The following is a 19475-nucleotide window of genomic DNA, read 5'->3' as shown; positions in this document are numbered from 1 at the left end:
ACGTCGATAGGGGCTGCTATTTCATAACATTCTCTAGGGGTTCCCATTCCCATCATGCCCGGACAGCCAAAGCTGGAGGGCCAAAGATTCCCCATCCATGCTGTAAAGTGACCTTCTGTTCCATCACTCCATCCAGGAGCTTGCATGGCCACCTTGATGTCTTTGAGGCCCAATTCAATATCCATTACAGGTCACCCTGTGGCCAAGGGGCCTCGGATATCTAATTCTGCACATCCTATAACTCTAGGTGAAACCCCCAAGTGCCGATTCTATTCATCTGATGAATACAAGGCTATGCGCCCCTCCTCTAAATCCTATATTCATCCCACCAAGCCTCCTCTGATCTTCTGGTATCGATGTCCCTTCCTTGTTCATACCGTACAGTTCCTCTGACTTGACTGATGGAATAGACTATGAATCTGGACTTTACACAGTACGAAAGTCCATGCTCTTCATCTAAGATTACGATGTATTTATTTGACACCAATGGTGGGTGTCTCTGTATCCCTGAGGCCAACCCGTCCAGCTCTAGTTGGCTAAGGAGGGTAGGAGCTGGCAGGGGCTTTAGTGGGTGCAGGTTTGACGTCAGGGCTTCTCCTATGGGTTGTCTTGCCCAAGCACTTTGCACAACTTTTCCACTGAAATGTGATGTGTCTCTTAAGTCATGAAATTAGGAAACTTTGTATACTTTTTTCCCAGAGAGCATTGCATGGCCAGCTTGGTGATCCCTCACAGGTCATACATATTCGATTTAAGTCACACAAAAAAAATCTTTCAGAACAACTGGTCCCAGAAAGCACCAGAGATTTGTAATTTAATTCTATTTAAAAAAATCTCCAGTCTTCCAGTACTTATCAGCTGCTGTATGTCCTGCAGGAAGTGGTGTATTCTCTCCAATCTGACACAGTGCTCTCTGCTGCCACCTCTGCCCAGAGCAGGAGAGGTTTTCTATGGGGATTTCCTGCTGCTCTGGACAGTTCCTGACATGGACAGAGGTGGCAGCAGAGAGCACTGTGTCAGACTGGAGAGAATACATCACTTCCTGCAGGACATACAGCAGCTGATCTGTTCTGGACGATTGGAGATTTTTTAAAAATAGAAGTACATTATAAATCTCTGGCACTTTCTGGCACCAGTTGATTTAAGGGTGCCTTCACACATACCGACTCGCAGCAAAAAACTCGCTGCGAGTTTCTGCTACGAGCCGAGGTCCTGGAAGGCCCTTATCACTACATACAAGCAGTGGTCTGAAAGACCGCTGCGTGTATGTAATGCAGCTGCCCCCTTAACCCCTTGGGCTCCCGCACCGGTCCCGCACCGCTGTCTCCATACATTACCTGGCTCTGGCTGCACAGGGTCCTGGCGTCTTGCTTTGCCGCCCAGCCAATCAGTGTGTTGCCCAGCCGCAGCCACTAATTGGCTGGGCGGCAGAGCAGGACCCCTGGACCCCGTGCAGCCAGAGCCAGGTAATGTATGGAGACAGCGGTGCAGGAGCCGAAGGGGTTAAGGGGGCAGCTGCATTACATACATGCAGCGGTCTTTCAGACCACTGCTTGTATGTAGTGATAGGGGCCTTCCAGGACCTCGGCTCGTAGCAGAAACTCGCAGCGAGTTTTTTACTGCGAGTCAGTATGTGTGAAGGCACCCTAAAAGAATATTTAAATTAATTAAAAGTGGCCGTGTACATGTTCTGTGTAGATGGAGGGTGGGCCCTCTATAGCATATGATGGGCCAGATGAGGCCTAGCCTGGCGCCGATCCATCGACAACATAACCGAGGCCTCTGTATCAATAAATGGAAGCAATTTGCCAAGGAAAAGTAATTAATAAAATAATAAAGCCCAAGCTGCTCTCGGCCGGCCGTTCAGGGATTGTGTTTCTCCTCCATACCGAGCCCTATTATTGTAAAGCTTAGGAAATAATGGACTTTTCCTCAACACATAAAATACATTATTAGCGGAAAGTCACAGCGGGCGGAGGAGGAATGTGCGCTCAGGCTTCACGCTGCGGCCGGCACACACATACACTATGCCACATATGTGGAGCGTGCTCAGGCCTGTCCGCAGTGCTCGGCCGTAGTATGGGGTATGGAGGGGATTACAGGCAGCAATAGATGTAAATCCATCCGGCTTCATGTGACCGACAGCCGCTCAGGACAAATAATCACCAGACATTGTATATACCCAGAAGCTGCACCACATCCAGGCCTCATGTAATGGCCTCTATAGGGGATTTTGTTGGTTTACAGACCTTAAAGGGGAACTATCAGCTTGTTGGATGAATGTAACCTGCTGATATGTCCCTATAGCATCGGAAACACTGAGGAGGAAGATATATGTCTCTTATAGTATGTGTCTTATAGCGTGTCTCTTATAGCGTGTCTCTTATAGCGTGTCTCTTATAGCGTGTCTCTTATAGCGTGTCTCTTATAGCGTGTCTCTTATAGCGTGTCTCTTATAGCGTGTCTCTTATGGCGTGTCTCTTATGGCGTGTCTCTTATGGCGTGTCTCTTATGGCGTGTCTCTTATGGCGTGTCTCTTATGGCGTGTCTCTTATGGCGTGTCTCTTATGGCGTGTCTCTTATGGCGTGTCTCTTATGGCGTGTCTCTTATGGCGTGTCTCTTATGGCGTGTCTCTTATGGTGTGTCTCTTATAGTGTGTCTCTTATAGCGTGTCTCTTATAGTGTGTCTCTTATAGCATGTCTCTTATAGTATGTCTCTTACCTTCCTCCTCAGTGCCGTTCCGGTGCAGTTAGCTGTTGTGCTCCACGTTCCGGTAAGACCACTAGGAGCACTTCCCGCCCCCATAGCGCCAATCCATCCTCCATCCGGCCTGCTCTATTCATTGTCATTAGAAAGGGCCGGAGCGGATTGGCACAGGTAGTGCTCCTAGGGGTCTTACCAGAACGTGGAGAACAGCTAGCTGCACTGGAACGGTGCAGACTTATCAGATGCTGTATGTCCTGCAGGAAGTGGTGTATTCTCTCCAGTCTGACACAGTGCTCTCTGCTGCCACCTCTGTCCATGTCAGGAACTTTCCAGAGCAGCAGCAAATCGCCATAGAAAACCTTACCTGCTCTGGACAGTCAGACTGGAGAGAATACACCACTTCCTGCAGGACATACGGCAACTGATAAGTACTGGAAGGCTGGAATTTTTTTTAATAGAAGTAAATTACAAATCTCTGCCAGTTTCTGGCACCAGTGGATTGAAAGAATTTTTTTGGGGGGGGGACTACCCCTTTAATGTATGAGACTGTTACACTGACACCTTGTAACAGGTTGAATATTACGATAAGGCTGGGGCTCCTATCGGGTCTTTATAATAGGGGTCAGCTGAGGTCAGGGGGGTTGTGGATGAGGGGATTCTCTTGGCGACTGAGCTGTAGGAACGTTCCATCACATTCAGCATCCACCCGGGAGGACCAGAGACGGATGAGCTCTCACATCGCACTTGTACAAAGCCTCAGGATTCCGTCCAGATGGAAAAGGATACAAATGTGGTCGTCTCTGTGACTGAGCGGGTGTGAGCGAGTGTGCTTCAGTAAGTGAAGATGGATGGTGATAGATCGACTTTAAGATGATTAGAATAAAATACTACTATAGTGTGATGGTCGCCTTGTTTCACTCGTGTGTTAAGGCTGATGTTACGCCCGCTGGCTGCCCCAATGGTCGGTAACCTCCGGGAGTGTTTAGGGTCACTCGGAGTGGTAGCAGACCCACCTGGGTAACCACTCACAGAAAGGAGAAATAACCCAAATATACAGTGGTGTGTGTGGGTGCAGGTGCTGACAGATTTAACCAGAGTCCCGTATGTTTAGTCAAAAAATATAACACTTTTTACTGAGGCAAGACTCAAGTTTAACAGTACACGTGATACAGTAGTGCAAATCTTGACACATGAGGAGGTAACCAGAGCTTGTAGAAGTAGAAGGTGCTTTGTAGAGAGAGAAGAGGAGTTGCCAGAGGAGCCCTGCCCAATGTAGTGAATGTGCTCTGCCGGAACAGGGGTGTAGAAAGAAGAGGGGCAAGAAGATACTTGTCGCTCAAATATCCATCTGCTTGGACCCCCAACTCCTCGATTTTCCTTCCACCAGGAACGAACTCCTCTTACAAGAGCTAAACTAAACCCTCCTGTGAGTTGGGGGACTGTGTGTGTCTGAGAGAGAAGAGATAGGATAGGATAAGATAAAAGAAAACAAGCACCTGACTGGTCAGCAATACAAACACATGGCATAAGACCCTTGGTGACTTCAGCTGTGGGACCAAACAGTGGTGACACCTAGTGGGAAAACACAGTACTACATCTACACAGTACTACATCTCCCACTTGTAACCCTGAGAGAGTGACTTACTCAGGTGCTCTAGACAGCACCAGTGGTGGGACATCACATACATATCTACTAGGTTCTCCAGAATAGGCCATCAATGAATGTATGGTGGGGAATGGACCCCCAGGACGCTCACTGGTTAGCCAAATAAATGGGCCATTTCTTCCTCATCCAGACACATCAATGCCAGCCTTACTTATAACTGTTTACATAGATTGGCTGACCTGTAGGACCAGGAAGAGTTGCAGTCTCTGCCAGCTGCAGTCTCTCCCAGTCACATCATAGCTGCAGTCTCTACTAGCCACAGTCTCTGCCTGCCACAGTCTCTACCAGTCACATCATAGCCGCAGTCACATAATAGCCACAGCCTTTACCGGCCACAGTCTCTACCAGCCACAGTCTCTGCCAGCCACAGTCTCTCCCAGTCACATCATAGCAGCAGTCTCTACCAGCCACAGCCTCTACCCGCCACAGTCTCTGCCAGCCACAGTCTCTCCCAGTCACATCATAGCCACAGTCACATAATAGCCACAGCCTTTACCGGCCACAGTCTCTGCCAGCCACAGTCTCTCCCAGTCACATCATAGCCACAGTCACATAATAGCCACAGTCACATAATAGCCACAGCCTTTACCGGCCACAGTCTCTGCCAGCCACAGTCTCTGCCTGCCACAGTCTCTACCAGTCACATCATAGCCACAGTCACATAATAGCCACAGTCTCTGCCGGCCACAGTCTCTGCCAGCCACAGTCTCTGCCAGCCACAGTCTCTGCCAGCCACAGTCTCTGCCAGCCACAGTCTCTCCCAGTCACATCATAGCAGCAGTCTCTACCAGCCACAGCCTCTACCCGCCACAGTCTCTGCCTGCCACAGTCACATCATAGCCACAGTCTCTACTGGCCACAGTCTCTACAAACCACAGCATACCATTTAATACCAGCACACGTGTCCAGTTACACAACATGAGCTCATAAAGATTCTTTAGTGTTCCCATACAGACTCAATGGAGGAGCATGGGTAAAATCTATCCATTTGGCAGATTTGCACTTTATTTGCATCAAATCTCATCCTCATAGACATTTGCAGCCTGTCTGATTCTTTTGCTGAATTTGAAGTAAAATCTAAAAAAAAAATATATATATACAACAGGTTTGGCAGCAAAATTCGTATTTTTTATGCAAATCCATTGGAAAATCAGCATCAAATACAGCACCACAGTTTACAAAAATTTAGTGTGGATTTTCGCGTCTGATTTCCTTGCAGACTTCTGCACCCCTAGGATGTGTTCACACATAGTATTTCCGCCAGTCATTTTTCAACCAAAACCAGGAAGGGAACTGACCGGGCAAAATTACAATGGAAAGATTTGCTCGGTCTGGTTGACTTTTTGAAAGGTTTATGCACAAATAAATAAATAAATCTATAATTAAAAACAATAGAGATCTACTTTCATGTTTGTAAATAAATTATTGAAAAAGCAAAACCGAGACCCACTTCAATGTGTACATAAATAAAATTAAAAAAATTGTAAAGAAGGAAGCCTTTATTGGCCAATAAAGGTATCACTCCTAAAATACTTTGATTTCAAGTATTTACCACGATAAAGAAGGAAGCCGAAATTTAAAAAAAAAAAAAAAAACGAAACTGAAAAAGATTTGAAATCAAATAAATTTTGTGCTTTTCTTATTTCTTAAATGAGTGAGTAGAATATCACATCCAGACTCTCAGTCCGCGCTCCGGCCGGGTTCTCTTACACACAGATTCATACTGGAAATCTCCCCATTCTTTGTGCTGGGAAAGCTGATTCAAATGGTAATTGCAGAAAGGCTTGGGAGACTTTGTTCTTTGCACAGCAAATCTCCTTAGACAATGTAGGGGTAAGAGAGAGGTTCTGCCGGAGTGTCAAAGTGAGAGGGGGAAAAAAAAGAGTTTAGAAAATAAATTACAGAATTCTCCGGAGAGAAGGAAAGGACTATGAAAAAAAATGGCAGCACGCAGCAAATCTCCGAGGTGTTTAAATATGGATAAATGATCGTGAGCTTTTAAAGTTCTGGAAGGAGCCGAGTAAAGATTCCCTTTATATTTATGGCATTTATTTTACAGCATTGACTTAAATCCATTGGCTCTAGGACATTTCATTCCGCCATTGTATTTCACATTCTCAGACGATCTTCTGCAATAATAGAATAACAATAGACGTAAAAATAATAAGGTAATATAACAAATGTGGATTACCCTACCCCTCACTACCCTGGTTACTAGCCTTAGGTTTAAAGGGGTATTCCAGCAAAAATTACTTTTCCTCTATACTCAAGATAGAGAAAGTGTAGGAGATTGTGGGGGGTCAGACATCTGTACCCCCCAACGATCTCCGTAACGGGCCCCCAACTTCAGTACGATGAATAGAGCCACAGGTACAGTACGTAACCTATTCATTCCTATTGAGCAGAGTACAGTGCTCTTCCGGCTTAATCGGCTCTTTCCGTCACTCCATAGGAATAAATGTGCCGTCACGTGCTGTGCTCGCGGCTCTATTCATAATACAGATGTCAGGGGCCTGATACGGAGATCAGCCGAGATACAGAGGTTACTGTGGATAGTGGAAAAGTTGATTTTACCTGGAATACCCCTTTAAGTATTAGGCTATGTTCCCACTTCTGGAACATAGATGAGGAAGGCGGCCGTTACGTAATATTGATGGCCGCAAATAATAATGAGTAGTGTTGAGCGGATCTGTCAAACTGTTCGGATTTGACGACGTTAGCCAATCCCAGACACTCTGCATTTGACCTGAGACGGTAGAAGGTGATTGCCATTATGCCCGGACAGCCAATGCATAAGTTTTGGCTGTCCAGGCATGATGGGAATTGTAGTTTTGCAACAGCTGGAGGGTGGCAGGTTACCATCCCTGATGTAAGAAGGAGGAGTGATGTCCTAAGACCATGTTCAGACAATGGATTTTTTTATTGGAAGCCTCAATTGCCGATTTTACAGCAGAAATCCAAGGCAACATCTGGGATTTCTAGCACAGATGTCAGATTTGACTACAGATTTGGACGTGGATTGGCTTCGTTCATTGTGACTAATCCATGTAAGCCTACCCAATGAGGTAACAAGTGACGTTACTTTTTTTTTCATATAAAATTTATTTCAAATCTGCATTGGAAAATGAGTGACATATTCCCATTGGATTTCACAAAAATGATTTGGGTCTTAAGATGATCACGTTCTCCAAAAGCCGTCAGCCAAATGGTCGTTCACGGATTGCTATCCCGGCGCACACACACATTCAGCTCAGCCACTTCTGGTAGCAGCTTCTCTCCCACAGAACTAAAAAAAGATCTGGCATGTTGACCTCCAACTCTTTTCTTACTTGACATCTGGTTTCTGGGGAGACTTGGGAGCCTACCATACACACATTAGATGATCTGCCGATTCCACTGGGTTAGCCAACAAGTTTACTCTCTGACCCCGGCCTGTGGGTCAAGTGAGAGTGATCTGGACACCTGGATGGAACGCTTACCACCTGCAGAAGGTTATGACTCCCTAACAGGTCATGGTCCTCTTCGGTTAATGGGCCCTCGGGACCTGCTTTAACAACAGGATGGTCCGGCCTTCTCTGATGCCACAGACCCCAAAGTTCAACTGTTGGTCTGGTGAATGGGTTACGTTACACAAAGAATAAAAAAAATTCTGATAATCCACCAACTGGGGACCCCCGAGGTACCAGATAATCGGTGATTGTAACCACTCTGACTTGTTAGTCTATGAGACATTTCTGCTGGAAAGATCCATGGGAGTCCATGTCTTATAGACATCTGGTAACGCCCTGGCTATGCCAGCGAGGGACGGTATCTGCTGGTAACATTATTATTGGTGCTTCAGAGCCCAGGCCCCTGCCACCAAGGATACAATACTTGATGGACTTGGGCTTGATGCTGAATCCTGGTAGTGCTATAGATCCGATAGTAATTGTCGGTATATATCACAAGGGCCGTACACACACAGCAGCCGTCGTTTTTGTTTCCCCTTTTGTTATTATGTTTTTGTGTAAAATGTGTAAAAATGGAAGAGGACAATGATAAGATCCGGCAGGGAACGGCAGTAGCGGCCGTGTAGGTGTATAACAATGAATCACGGCTTATGTGCGAAATAATATCTCTGCCCCACGTGCGAATATAATAAAAACAAACACAAAGAAGAGGAACAAAGGGATGGCAGGAAGGGGGAGGCGAAGGATGACACACCACCTGCTTAATCCCATAATAAGGGAAGGGGGTTAGGAAGTGGCCCTGCGTGGTCTGCCAGAAGGGCACCTCGATAAGCCCCACCAGATCTCCCAGTAACAAAGGGACAAGGACCGGATACAATTATATCTTACTATGTGCGGTTGTATGTCTACGTCTCTATGGTATTATCCGCGTTTGTCTAGTGGTTGGTGGCTTATTATACTATATATATATATATATATATATATATATATATATATATATATATATATACTACAGCTCTGTACATAGAGTAACTTCACCCACATCCCTCTCTGCCTCCAGTTGTATCGCATGGCTGATGGGCACATCTATCTAGGTTAATAGATTAAAGGCGTTTTCTAGGATTTTTAGGGGATATCGAGTATTGAGCGGACCTTTCAAACTGTTCGGGTTTGGCAAAGTTCTTTGAACCCAAACGTTTGGCATTTGATTCCCAGAGGCCACAGGCATTGAATGCCGCCCTAGGAGGTCCTGGAAAACATGGATATATCCTATGGCTGTATCTATGTTTTCCTGGACTCCCTACGGAGGCATCCAACTTCTGCAGCCGAGGGGAATCAAATCGCGAACGTCCTGGATTGGAGAACTTTGCCAAACCTGAACAGTTTGACAGATCCGCTCATGATCTATTGGGATCCCAAGGGTCAACAGAGTAAAGAGTCTCTGGTCCTCACTATCCTGACGTGACTGTGGAGTATAGATAGTTGGATCCCCACAACCATGTTAGCACTCCTTTTACCACTTTACTACTTAGAGAAAATCTTTTAAAGGCGGTGTTCACCCAAAAAAAAAATTCTTTCAGATCAATTGGTCCAAGCACGTGCCAGATATTTGTAATTTATTTCTATAAAGCTATCCAGTACTTATCAGCTGCTGTATGTCCTGCAGGAAGTGGTGTATTCTCTCCAGTTTGGCACAGTGCTCTCTGCTGCCACCTCTGTCCATGTCAGGAACTGTCCAGAGCAGGAGAGGTTTTCTATCGGGATTTGCTGCTGCTCTGGACAGTTCCTGACATGGACAGAGGTGGCAGCAGAGAGCACTGTGTCAGACTGGAGAGAATACACCACTTCCTGCAGGACATACAGCAGCTGATAAGACTGAAGATTTTATAGAAGTAAATTACAAATCTCTGGCACGTTCTGGCACCAGTTAATTTAAAAGAAAACATTTTTTGGTCAGCAACCCTCTGCATATCTTCAAGGGGTCATCAAGGATTAGAAAACCGTGACTTCCTTACCTATTCCCTTTCCCAGCGCCATTCTTCAGTTTGCATGTGGTTATGCAGCTCAGTCCCATTAAAGAGAATGGAGCTGCATTGTAATACCCCTCACAACCTGAGCCCATTTGTGGCGCTGTTTTTGGAAGAAAACAGCTATGTTTTTCTAATTCTGGACAACTCCTTTAAATGAGTAATCAAATCTGTAAAATTTATTTAAATAGGTTTAAATAAATGTATATTATGTAAATATATATATATAAATGTTATTATTTTTTCCTCAGTGAGAACATCCTGAGCTGGTGGGCTCGGTGGCCCCTGGATTATTCAGTATTTCTCTATGTATCTGTGTGCATTGTGCCGGGGCCTTATTGTTCTTGGTAGAACTGCTTTGCTTATGTCTAAATTCAGCAAGGCAGAAAGCGCAGCTGCACAGATAATACATTCTCCCCAAGGGCTTTGGCTGAGCAAATTAGGTGTCAATGGGGTGCCGGTGCAGGCCGTACTTCCTCTAATTAGTCTCCGGAGCCTGGTCGGTGGCAGCTAGACGATGATCTAATCAGTCTGTGTCTGATGCTGCAATGTGGAGAAATCCTGGCAGGCACGGGCTGCTCCCACAGGTCATTCACCTGCACAGCGAGAGGCCGGGTTTTCCATTTTCATCTTTTTTTTTTCTCTGTAACATGATGCTTTTCCAGAATCGTGAATCCCCCAAAATGTCAGCTTTGTCCTGTGGAAGCGATCAGGCTTTTCATTTTACTTCTTTATATTAACTCTGGGCTCAGGCGCCGCGTAAAGCGACTGTATCCATATTCCAGTGGTATAAAGAAATCGGTATGGAAGGAGACATGCGGAGAGAGTTCTGTGCTGGTTATATGGGAAATAATGCCCCCCCCCCCCCCCCCCCATTGTCAGAGGCCAACGAGAAGGTATGTGGACACATAAAGGTATCGGGGATCATCTAATGGTCTTATAATGCCTTGGTATACCCTGCTTTTAGCAATAGCACCCTTAAATCATGTGTCTTCTAATATGTGTGGCCACCAAAGAATTTAAAGGGGAACTATCAGCAGATTAGACAAATCTAACCAGCTGCTATGTCCCTATTGCACAGTAGACGCTGAGGAGGAAGCTATGTCTCTTTATAGGATGTCTCTTACCTTCATCCTCTGCGCTGTTCTGGTGCAGTTAGTAGTTTGCTCCATGGTCCGTAAGACCATTAGGAACACTGCCCTCCCCCATAGCGCCGATTCCGCCCCATTCGTTATTATAAGTAAGGGCCTGGCCGGCCAGGGGTGGACGGGCTCTAACGGTCTCACCAGATCAAGGAGCAATTGCTAACTGCTTCAGAACGGTGCCGAGGAGGAAGGTAAGAGAAATACTATAAGAGACAGACCTTCCTCCTCAGCGTCTCCTGTGCAATAGGGACATATCTGTAGGTTAGATTCATCTCATTTGCTCATAGTTCCCCTTTAATGGTGACATGAAAAAAAAGCACCAGTCATGGACCTTGGGTCATCATCCAACAGACCTTCCAACCATCCCAGATCCAGTGGGACAGTCCTAGACTCCTAGCTATATTATACTTTATAATATCTAGAAGGTAGGGGAAGCCTGATATCACTAATTGGTCCTCTTAAAGGGGTATCCTGCTCAAAATTAACTTTTAATATGTTGATGCCTGCCAAGGTGCAGACAATTATAAACGGCCTATCCTTACCTTTCCGCTCTCCCCCATTGTCCTCTTATGTCTTCTTCAGGTCCCCAGCTAAACAATGCCACCTCCACTTCTAAGACTGACCTGTTCAGTAGAGATGGCCCACTGACTGACACCGTGCGGCACCATGGGCAGTGATTGGCTGAGTGGGCTGTCATTACCAGATGGGTCCGTCTCGGAAGTGGAGGTGGGATTGTTCCACTGGAAGAACACAGAGAGGGAAGTTAATTCTGAGTGTAACACCCCACTAATGCAAGGAAAGAGCATGAGGAGGGGTAGGTGAGGCATGTGCTCTGTGTGCCGAGGGCCGGGTGGGGTGGAAAAAAATACCTGAATTTAGATACAGGGTTAAAGGGGTTGTCTGTGGAGCAGGTGTCAGAACAGGTAAGATCTCCCCTTTAAAAATTTCCATCTTATGTGATGGAAAGCCTAACTACACCTCGCTTTATGGATGAACATTCTGAAGGCATGATTGACATATTCTGCATATAAGACTTCCATGGTTATGTCATGTCTGGCTCCACAAGAATTTAGTTTCAAATGTGCTAAAATTCCATTTATCACACGAAAGGTCAAGTGCAGAGCTTGGTTACTCAAACTATAATGGAGCTTGTGAAGGTTGTCTTTCACATTATTTCTTTTAAAATCTACTGTACAGACCATCATGTGACTCCGCTGAGTAGATTGGCCCCATTGTCATTTCCACATCCACATCACTATAATTTTGAAAAAAAAATGTATAAATATTTTTTTAAAACTAACAAAAATAACATTTCAGCTGCACGACTAATTCTGCCCATTGACAAGGAACTGAAATATTAAAGGAGAAGTCTAGTGTAGGGCAAAAAATATATTCTGGGCTGGGGCAACATAAAAAGAGGTTATATTCGTACCCGGAAACCGGGAGAAGAGGACAACCCGGCGGGTACGGGAGCCCAGTGTTGCGGTGCGGGCACAGGGACATATGAGCTTATTGTCTTTTTTATTTCCCCCCACCCTCTGCCCATAATGATTCCCTCCAGTCAAATTGAAAACGTAACTGTTTAAAATTAAACAAATATATAATTATCTATATTTATAAATACATTTAAAATTCTAAAATATTTTGGGCGTGAACAGTTACATCTTGGGGGAAATGATAAAAACAAAAAAAAACTACTTATGAGACGCATGAAGTCTGGTGGGCTATTCTATGTAGTGGTGAGCGAAGTTGGTTGAAGGGGAAAGGTAATATAATCAGGGGCGTAGGTTCGGGGTGCTCCCATGTGACTCGGGTGTTGGTGCCAACAAGCCACTTTCCCTCAGGCAAGGTATTTAGATAAAAGGCGAGACCAGCAAACCATTGCAAAGAAAAGCCAGGCTATAGCTCAGATAGAAAATCAAGGCTTTTAGACTTGTCAGGAATATGGCTGCCGAGGTGGATTGGCGGGTGCATTAATATTCTAGATATGGGAAACTCTTCCAAATTGACTTCTGTTCAACATCTGTTCGATTCTGTCGCCAAGCGCGGCTCCAGGACTGGGAGTGTGGCCAGCGTAAAGTCACATTTATAAAAATGAATGTATCGTCTATCCTCTCGTGTCCTTCCGACGTCCAGAAATATATTTGGCTGAGTGAACAGTTACACCTTACAGTTAACGGGGGAAACGGTGCAAACCCAACCTTCTCCAGAAACAACTTAGTTTATGGGGCCATCTGTCTTATTCCGAACAAAAAACGACCTATGACTCATTTTATTGAATTTTTCCACATTGCAAGTTTCTGTTAATAAAGCGTCTACTGAACTGGTGTAATATTGGACCTTTCGGTAAAAGGTTTTTATATATATATGTGGATTTTTAAAGTCTCCTCAATTTTATTTACTTAAAATTATAGTATTTTGTATTAGTACTGTCCAGGGCTATTACACTGTACAACCTTATATGCTGCACCACTAGTCACATATGGTACAGATGGTAGATGAAAAGATTTTGCAGAAAGTTTGAACGGTCAGCATTTGAATCCTGCTGCCTGAAGAAGGTGGATGCAGCCCAAGGACTGGCTGGAAAACATGGATACAACTGGCAGTATACATGCTTTCCATGCAATCATCGGGCTGCATCCACCTTCTTCAGGCTGCAGGATTCAAATGCGGATCCTTCAGGTTTGTGCGAACCCAAACTTTCTGCAAATTTGCTCATCTTTAGTGTCCAGCCTTACCTTATCCTTGGATGACCGCTGACTTCCAAAATCTGGACCATTCTTGTCCTCAGCTCGCTTTTGGGTTTTGCAGCTCAGTTCCATTGTAGTGAATGGAGCTGAATTTTATACTGTACACAACCTAAGGACAGGGGTGGCCTGTTTTTGCAAGAAAGTAGCTTAATTTTTTTCAAAATTTTTGTAGGGCTTATGATCTGAATTATACAGTTATGATCTGAATCTATGCACAAACCATATATTCTACGCCAAGTACAGGACAGACTTGGAAATGGATCCTTTACTGTAAAATAGGGAAAACTCTTCCAAAAAAACTTTGCTGTGGGGGGGATCCAGTTCAGTCCTAAGTTCACAGTCTTAGTAATTTTAGTTATGATTAGAGTTCAGCAAATGTAATGAATCTAATCATTCATTTAACCTCAGTAAATAATTCCGTTTTCCGAGTGTTCTGATCCCTCAGAGAATTCTGGCACGAGACATTCCAGAGTCTCATTACACTTCTTCTGGGAATCGGAACGTTCGGAAAACAGAATGACTTTTACGAGACTGAGAATGAATTTAGTTGAGCTTAGTTTTGCAACTCTTACAGTAGATTCACTCACCTCAAGTTATGCTTCCTGCATTTCAACAGATCTGGATGTTCTAATTTAACAACATAGATTTTTTTTTGTTGAGGTTGAACATCTATGGCTGTGACTCCTCGGAAGTGAATAGGAATCCTGCAATGTGTTGACTATGTATGTATCAACCATTTACAGATATTGCAAAACAACAATTCTCATCATGCCAAACCCAGTTGGTTTTCCACCAATGTTTTGCAGGCAAACCCAGTTGGTTCTCCACCAATATTTTTCAGCCAAACCCAGTTGGATCTCCACCAATGTTTTTCAGCCAAACCCATTGGTCAAACGTTCTTCTCTCTCCACCATGTTAATCTCATTCTTTCTTCTCCCCGCAGGAGAACACGTCAATCATCACAGAAGAATGGTCAAGGAATGAGAAGACATTTGCCTTACGGAGAGAACGTTTGCCGGTTGATCATCAACCCTTTGCTGAGGATCTCACAAGACAATGTTCCACCCACTTATTTGCTTCAAGCCTTGCACGCAGTTTGCTACCTTGTGATTTACATGAAGACGTATGATTAAAACGTAATACCTACATGGCAACATTTTCTTTTTTTTTTTAATGTTCCTTTAATTTCTTCATTTCCTTTGAGACAACGCATATCCTTATGTCTCTAAACCTTCCTAGACTTTGCTCAATGAGGCTTTAAGCCAAGACTTCAACTATTTATCGGTTTGCAGGACTTTCCTTAGGCAACGCAAAAACTAAATAATTCTTGTTTGCAATAAATGTTTGGAGCAAATTCCTAATGGATCATTTAGTATACATTTCTATACGAGGACTTCAATATCATTGGGCATCGGGGCCTGTTCTTATGATTAGCAATATTTCGTTGGACATTGAGGCTTTGAATGAAAAATCTTTGCCATTTGTACTTCACTACAACACTATAGAAATAATGTGTTCATGGTTTCTAGAATAAAACAGAGAGAGAATTTGGATGGGAATGGCAGGGGTCGGGGTGCTTTTTTTTCAAATATGGTAAAGTGGACAGACGTTTGCATCTTTTTGGTGATTCACATCGATATCAATGCAAAAAAATAACCTTAAAAATAATCTAAAAAATTGCCTGCTTGGAAACTGCCATTGGCTCTTTGTGATACTCAGGTTTCTTTTTATTTCTTACCAGTATTTATTCAATTCCTATCATATATTTAAGTTTACAAAGAAGCAGCTCTTCCTGCCTGATGCACAGCGGGAAGTCGCAGCACCATCTAGAGGCTGATATACTAAACTAGGCATGGGGAACCTTCGGCCCTCCTGGCTTTAGCTTTGGCTGTCCAGGCATGATGGGAATGTTTGGAGAGTTTTGTAACAGCTGGAGGGCCGAAGATTCCCCTTCCCTGTACTAAACCCCTGCCTGTAAATCCAGACTATGGTAGCCTTGAGACTCCCTCACATTCCCCACTAACCCGATTGGGAGAATCATGATCGACAGGGGGCAGTGTTCAAATTTCCTTTCTAAAAATAAAGTCCATTCCATGTAGAAAATTAGGTTAACTAGTAAAAGAATTGTCACTGATATTTAGAAATTGCAAGTTACCCCTATCGGAACATAAGGAACATTCTTCCCCTTTTGAACTCAAAGGGTAATCTGGAAAACCAATTCCTATATAACCTTTTAGGACCTAAGGGCATTGTAGGGCTGGGTTGGTCATCAGCTAAGAACCTATTAACGTCATTTTAACAGATTGCAATTGATGATACTTGTATAGTCTCGCCTTCTGCAAATTCAGAAAGAGAAGATGACAGGGTAATTTTTTTTATACAGCGTTTGTTTCTGATTCTGACCAAATTTGCTGTCTTTTACGTGTTATGCAGGTTATTTATATGCATAAATCCTTAAGCCATTATTGTTTCATTTCGATAGGATGTCGGTAGAGTCTAGAACATTTATAGGACCTCTTTTCTATAGGCTGGAAGAAAAGGTCCAATCTTTTGTCATTCGAGCTTGGCGCTTGTTCTTTTCTACCTAATCTAGAGTGTCCACCTTCATCTGACCCTTTCTTGTTATTATCATACTAGACCCATAGAGGGATTGCAAATTTATGGGTTCATTTGGAATGGAGAATGGGTTGACCTTTAGGATGCCCTATGCATTGACCTTACAGAAGACACAGGTGGCCATTTTTACTCTTTCCATTAGTTTTAGGTTTCTATGGTTCAAGACCAAGTTGCAAATATTTGTACCAGGCATTACTGTCCTTGTATGAAACTATCGGAGACCTTCCTAAAGGGAAGTCTCCATCTCTAGATATCATTGATGTATGTAAGATTTGTGCCCTTGGAAGACCATAAACTAGGGCCACCTATGGTCTGAGTTGAGAGGTCAATGTATTAGATAATTTGGGGGGGGCTGACTAAAAAGTACTGTTGAGCGAACCTATCAAACTGTTTGGGTTCGGCATCATTCTCCGAATCTGAATACTTGCCATTTGACTCCTATGGCCTATGGCTGTATTCATGTTTTCCAAGACTCCGTAGGGTGACATCCAACTTCTGCAGCCACGAGGAATCAAATGCCAAGCGCTCCGGTTTGGAGAACGTTGCCGTACCCGAACAGTTTGACAGGTCTTTTCAACACCAAGAGTTAAAGGGGTTATCCAGCGCTACCAAAACATGGCCACTTTTCCCCCTACTGTTGTCTCCAGTTCAGGTGTGGTTTGCAATTAAGCTCCATTTACTTCAATGGAACTGAGTTTTAAAACTCCACCCAAACTGGAGACAACAGTAGGGGGAAAGTGGCCATGTTTTTGTAGTGCTGAATTACCCCTTTAAAGAGTTCTATAGTTGGATTTTAAAGAACTAGATTGTGGATCTCTTCCCGGAACCAGGAAGATTTGGGACTCGATGGTTGCTGAATTTTATGTTTCTCCTTTCTTTATTACTATATGATTTGTTTTGCAGAGTGGTTACTAAAGGAACCATGCACTTTTCGGGTATTTATCATCACAGATAACAGAACTTCAAAGAATATCATTTTTCTTTCATTCCAGCCCTAAATTCAGAACATTTTTATTATTAACTCTTATTAAAAAGTCCCCCCTGCTTTTTATTCCTGATAGTTTTACTGTGTCCACCTTAGTTAAGGTGCAGAGGTGGTCGCACATGCTCAGTGTAGCTTCTCTCTCTCTCTTCTCCTAAGTATGTTGAGGGATCGCTCGTATGGTGAAGCCCCAGCGCCATCTCTTCTTGGTAGAAGAGAAGACTGCAATTGCACTTGCTTAGCCTTTCTTCTGAGAAGACGGGAAAATCCTTCAAAGACATCCGACCCACCACACTAGGGACCTCATGACATATCCAGTGGAGAAGAGAAAGAAGCCAGACTAGCCATGTGCATCCGCCTTGTTCAGAACTAGAGATGAGCGAACAAAGTTCGGGTTCGAGTCCATCCAAACCCGAACGATCGGCATTTGATTAGCGGTGGCTGCTGAACTTGGATAAAGCTCTAAGGTTGTCTGGAAAACATTGATACAGCCAATGACTATATCCATGATTCCCACATAGCCTTAGGGCTTTATCCAACTTCAGCAGCCACCGCTAATCAAATGCCGAAAGTTCGGGTTCGGATCGACTCGGATGGGCTCCAGGTTCACTCATCTCTATTCAGAACCTAGGAGTAGAATTAGCCATGAAAAAGTTGTTGTTTTCATGGGAAAACTGATTTTAGGTAGACCTGACATACAGAACTATTTAGACATAAAATTTGGACTGAAAACCTCTTTTGTATCTCCTTTGTTACGTCTTCTTTTGGAGGATGAAGATAAACGCAATAAAAAAGGGCTACGGAGAAACCTCAAGTTTCTTCAAGTTGTTTTTTTTAGAACAACTCCTTCCCTTCCTATAGAGCTAGTCCCCTATAATGGCTGACCACTTCCCATAGTGCCTCTTAAAGGATCTCTATTAATTCAGATTTTCTGTATCTACCAGCTAAAGCTTTAAGACATGGCTGGCACATAGGGGGTGACGTAGTATACAACACCTCAGCCTCTTCTGCACTGGTCCTATTCTAAGTAATAGAAGAGTCTCCACCCTCCTGCAATTTTACCACCTAACATGTCGGCTACATTTTCCACTGTCCATTGAAACTTTGGGCGGTAGATGTAGAGATGGTGAAAGGATACGGGTCTTTTATGGAAGATAACTTTCTAAAAGGGCTTATTTGATACACTTAACCCCTAGGAAACTTTTATCTACAGAGAACTCTCTTCTGCATCATAGAGCCATCTAGGACATTGATCAGATGCATGTCCTGTTAACCGTTTTTTTTATTTATTTTTTTATTTTGTGTAAAACTCAAAGCTAGAGATGAGCGCAACTTAAGCGCGCTCAAGTCCGTCCGAATCCGGGTGTCTCAACATTTGATTACTGGAAGCTGAACAAACTGGATACAGCCCTAGGGAGTCCTGGCAAACATCAATACATCCTATGGCTGGGTTCACACTACGTATATTTCAGGCAGTATTTGGTCCTCTTGTCAGATCCTCATAGCCACCAAAACCAGGAGTGGATTGAAAACACAGAAAGGATCTGTTCACACAATGTTGAAACTGAGTAGATGGCCGCCATATAACAGTAAATAACTGCCATTATTTCAATATAACAGCCGTTGTTTTAAAATAACAGCAAAAATTTGCCATTAAATGGCGGCCATCCACTCAATTTCAACATTGTGTGAACAGAGCCTTTCTGTGTTTTAAATCCACTCCTTGTTTTGGTTGCTATACAGCCTCACAAATACAGCCTCAAATATACATAGTGTGAACCCAGCCTAAGGCTGTATCCATATTTGCCAGGCAGCCTTAAGGCGGCATCCAACTTCTTCAGCCACCAGTAATCAAATGCCGAGACACCTGGGTTCAGACAGACTGGAGCAAGCTTAAAGGAGACCTGTCACCCCCTGTGCCGGCAGACCCATATACTCACCGCTTCCGAGAAGTTCCGCTCCTGGACTCCTGGAGTTTGGCAACGCCACTGCCCACCACTCATATGTCAACATATTTATTTAACCCTTTGACTCGGCTGCAATACATATAATGATCGGGCCAATTTGCCGATCTTTGAATCTGTTTATAATCCAAAGTGAAAACTCAAGGAAACTGTTTACTCGCTGTTTTT

The 19475-nt window shown here is 43.9% G+C and overlaps 1 protein-coding gene across 5 annotated transcripts in view; it reads left to right on the top strand.

Annotated features, from left to right (window-relative positions):
• Positions 1-18856, top strand: part of CDK14 (cyclin dependent kinase 14) — a 312138-nt gene extending 293282 nt beyond the window's left edge. For all 5 annotated transcript variants that reach the window (XM_069959461.1, XM_069959459.1, XM_069959458.1 and 2 more), the window contains one exon: positions 14689-18856. Coding sequence is in view for 1 of the 5 variants with exons in the window: in XM_069959458.1 (XP_069815559.1) it covers positions 14689-14729 (41 nt within the window). In the remaining 4 variants the exon portion in view is untranslated. The remainder of the gene's footprint in view (positions 1-14688) is intronic.
• Positions 18857-19475: the final 619 nt, after the last annotated feature.

This window comes from Dendropsophus ebraccatus, chromosome 2, assembly GCF_027789765.1.
Source record: "Dendropsophus ebraccatus isolate aDenEbr1 chromosome 2, aDenEbr1.pat, whole genome shotgun sequence".
Lineage (NCBI taxonomy): Eukaryota > Metazoa > Chordata > Amphibia > Anura > Hylidae > Dendropsophus > Dendropsophus ebraccatus.
This window is presented reverse-complemented; position numbering and strand designations above follow the sequence as displayed.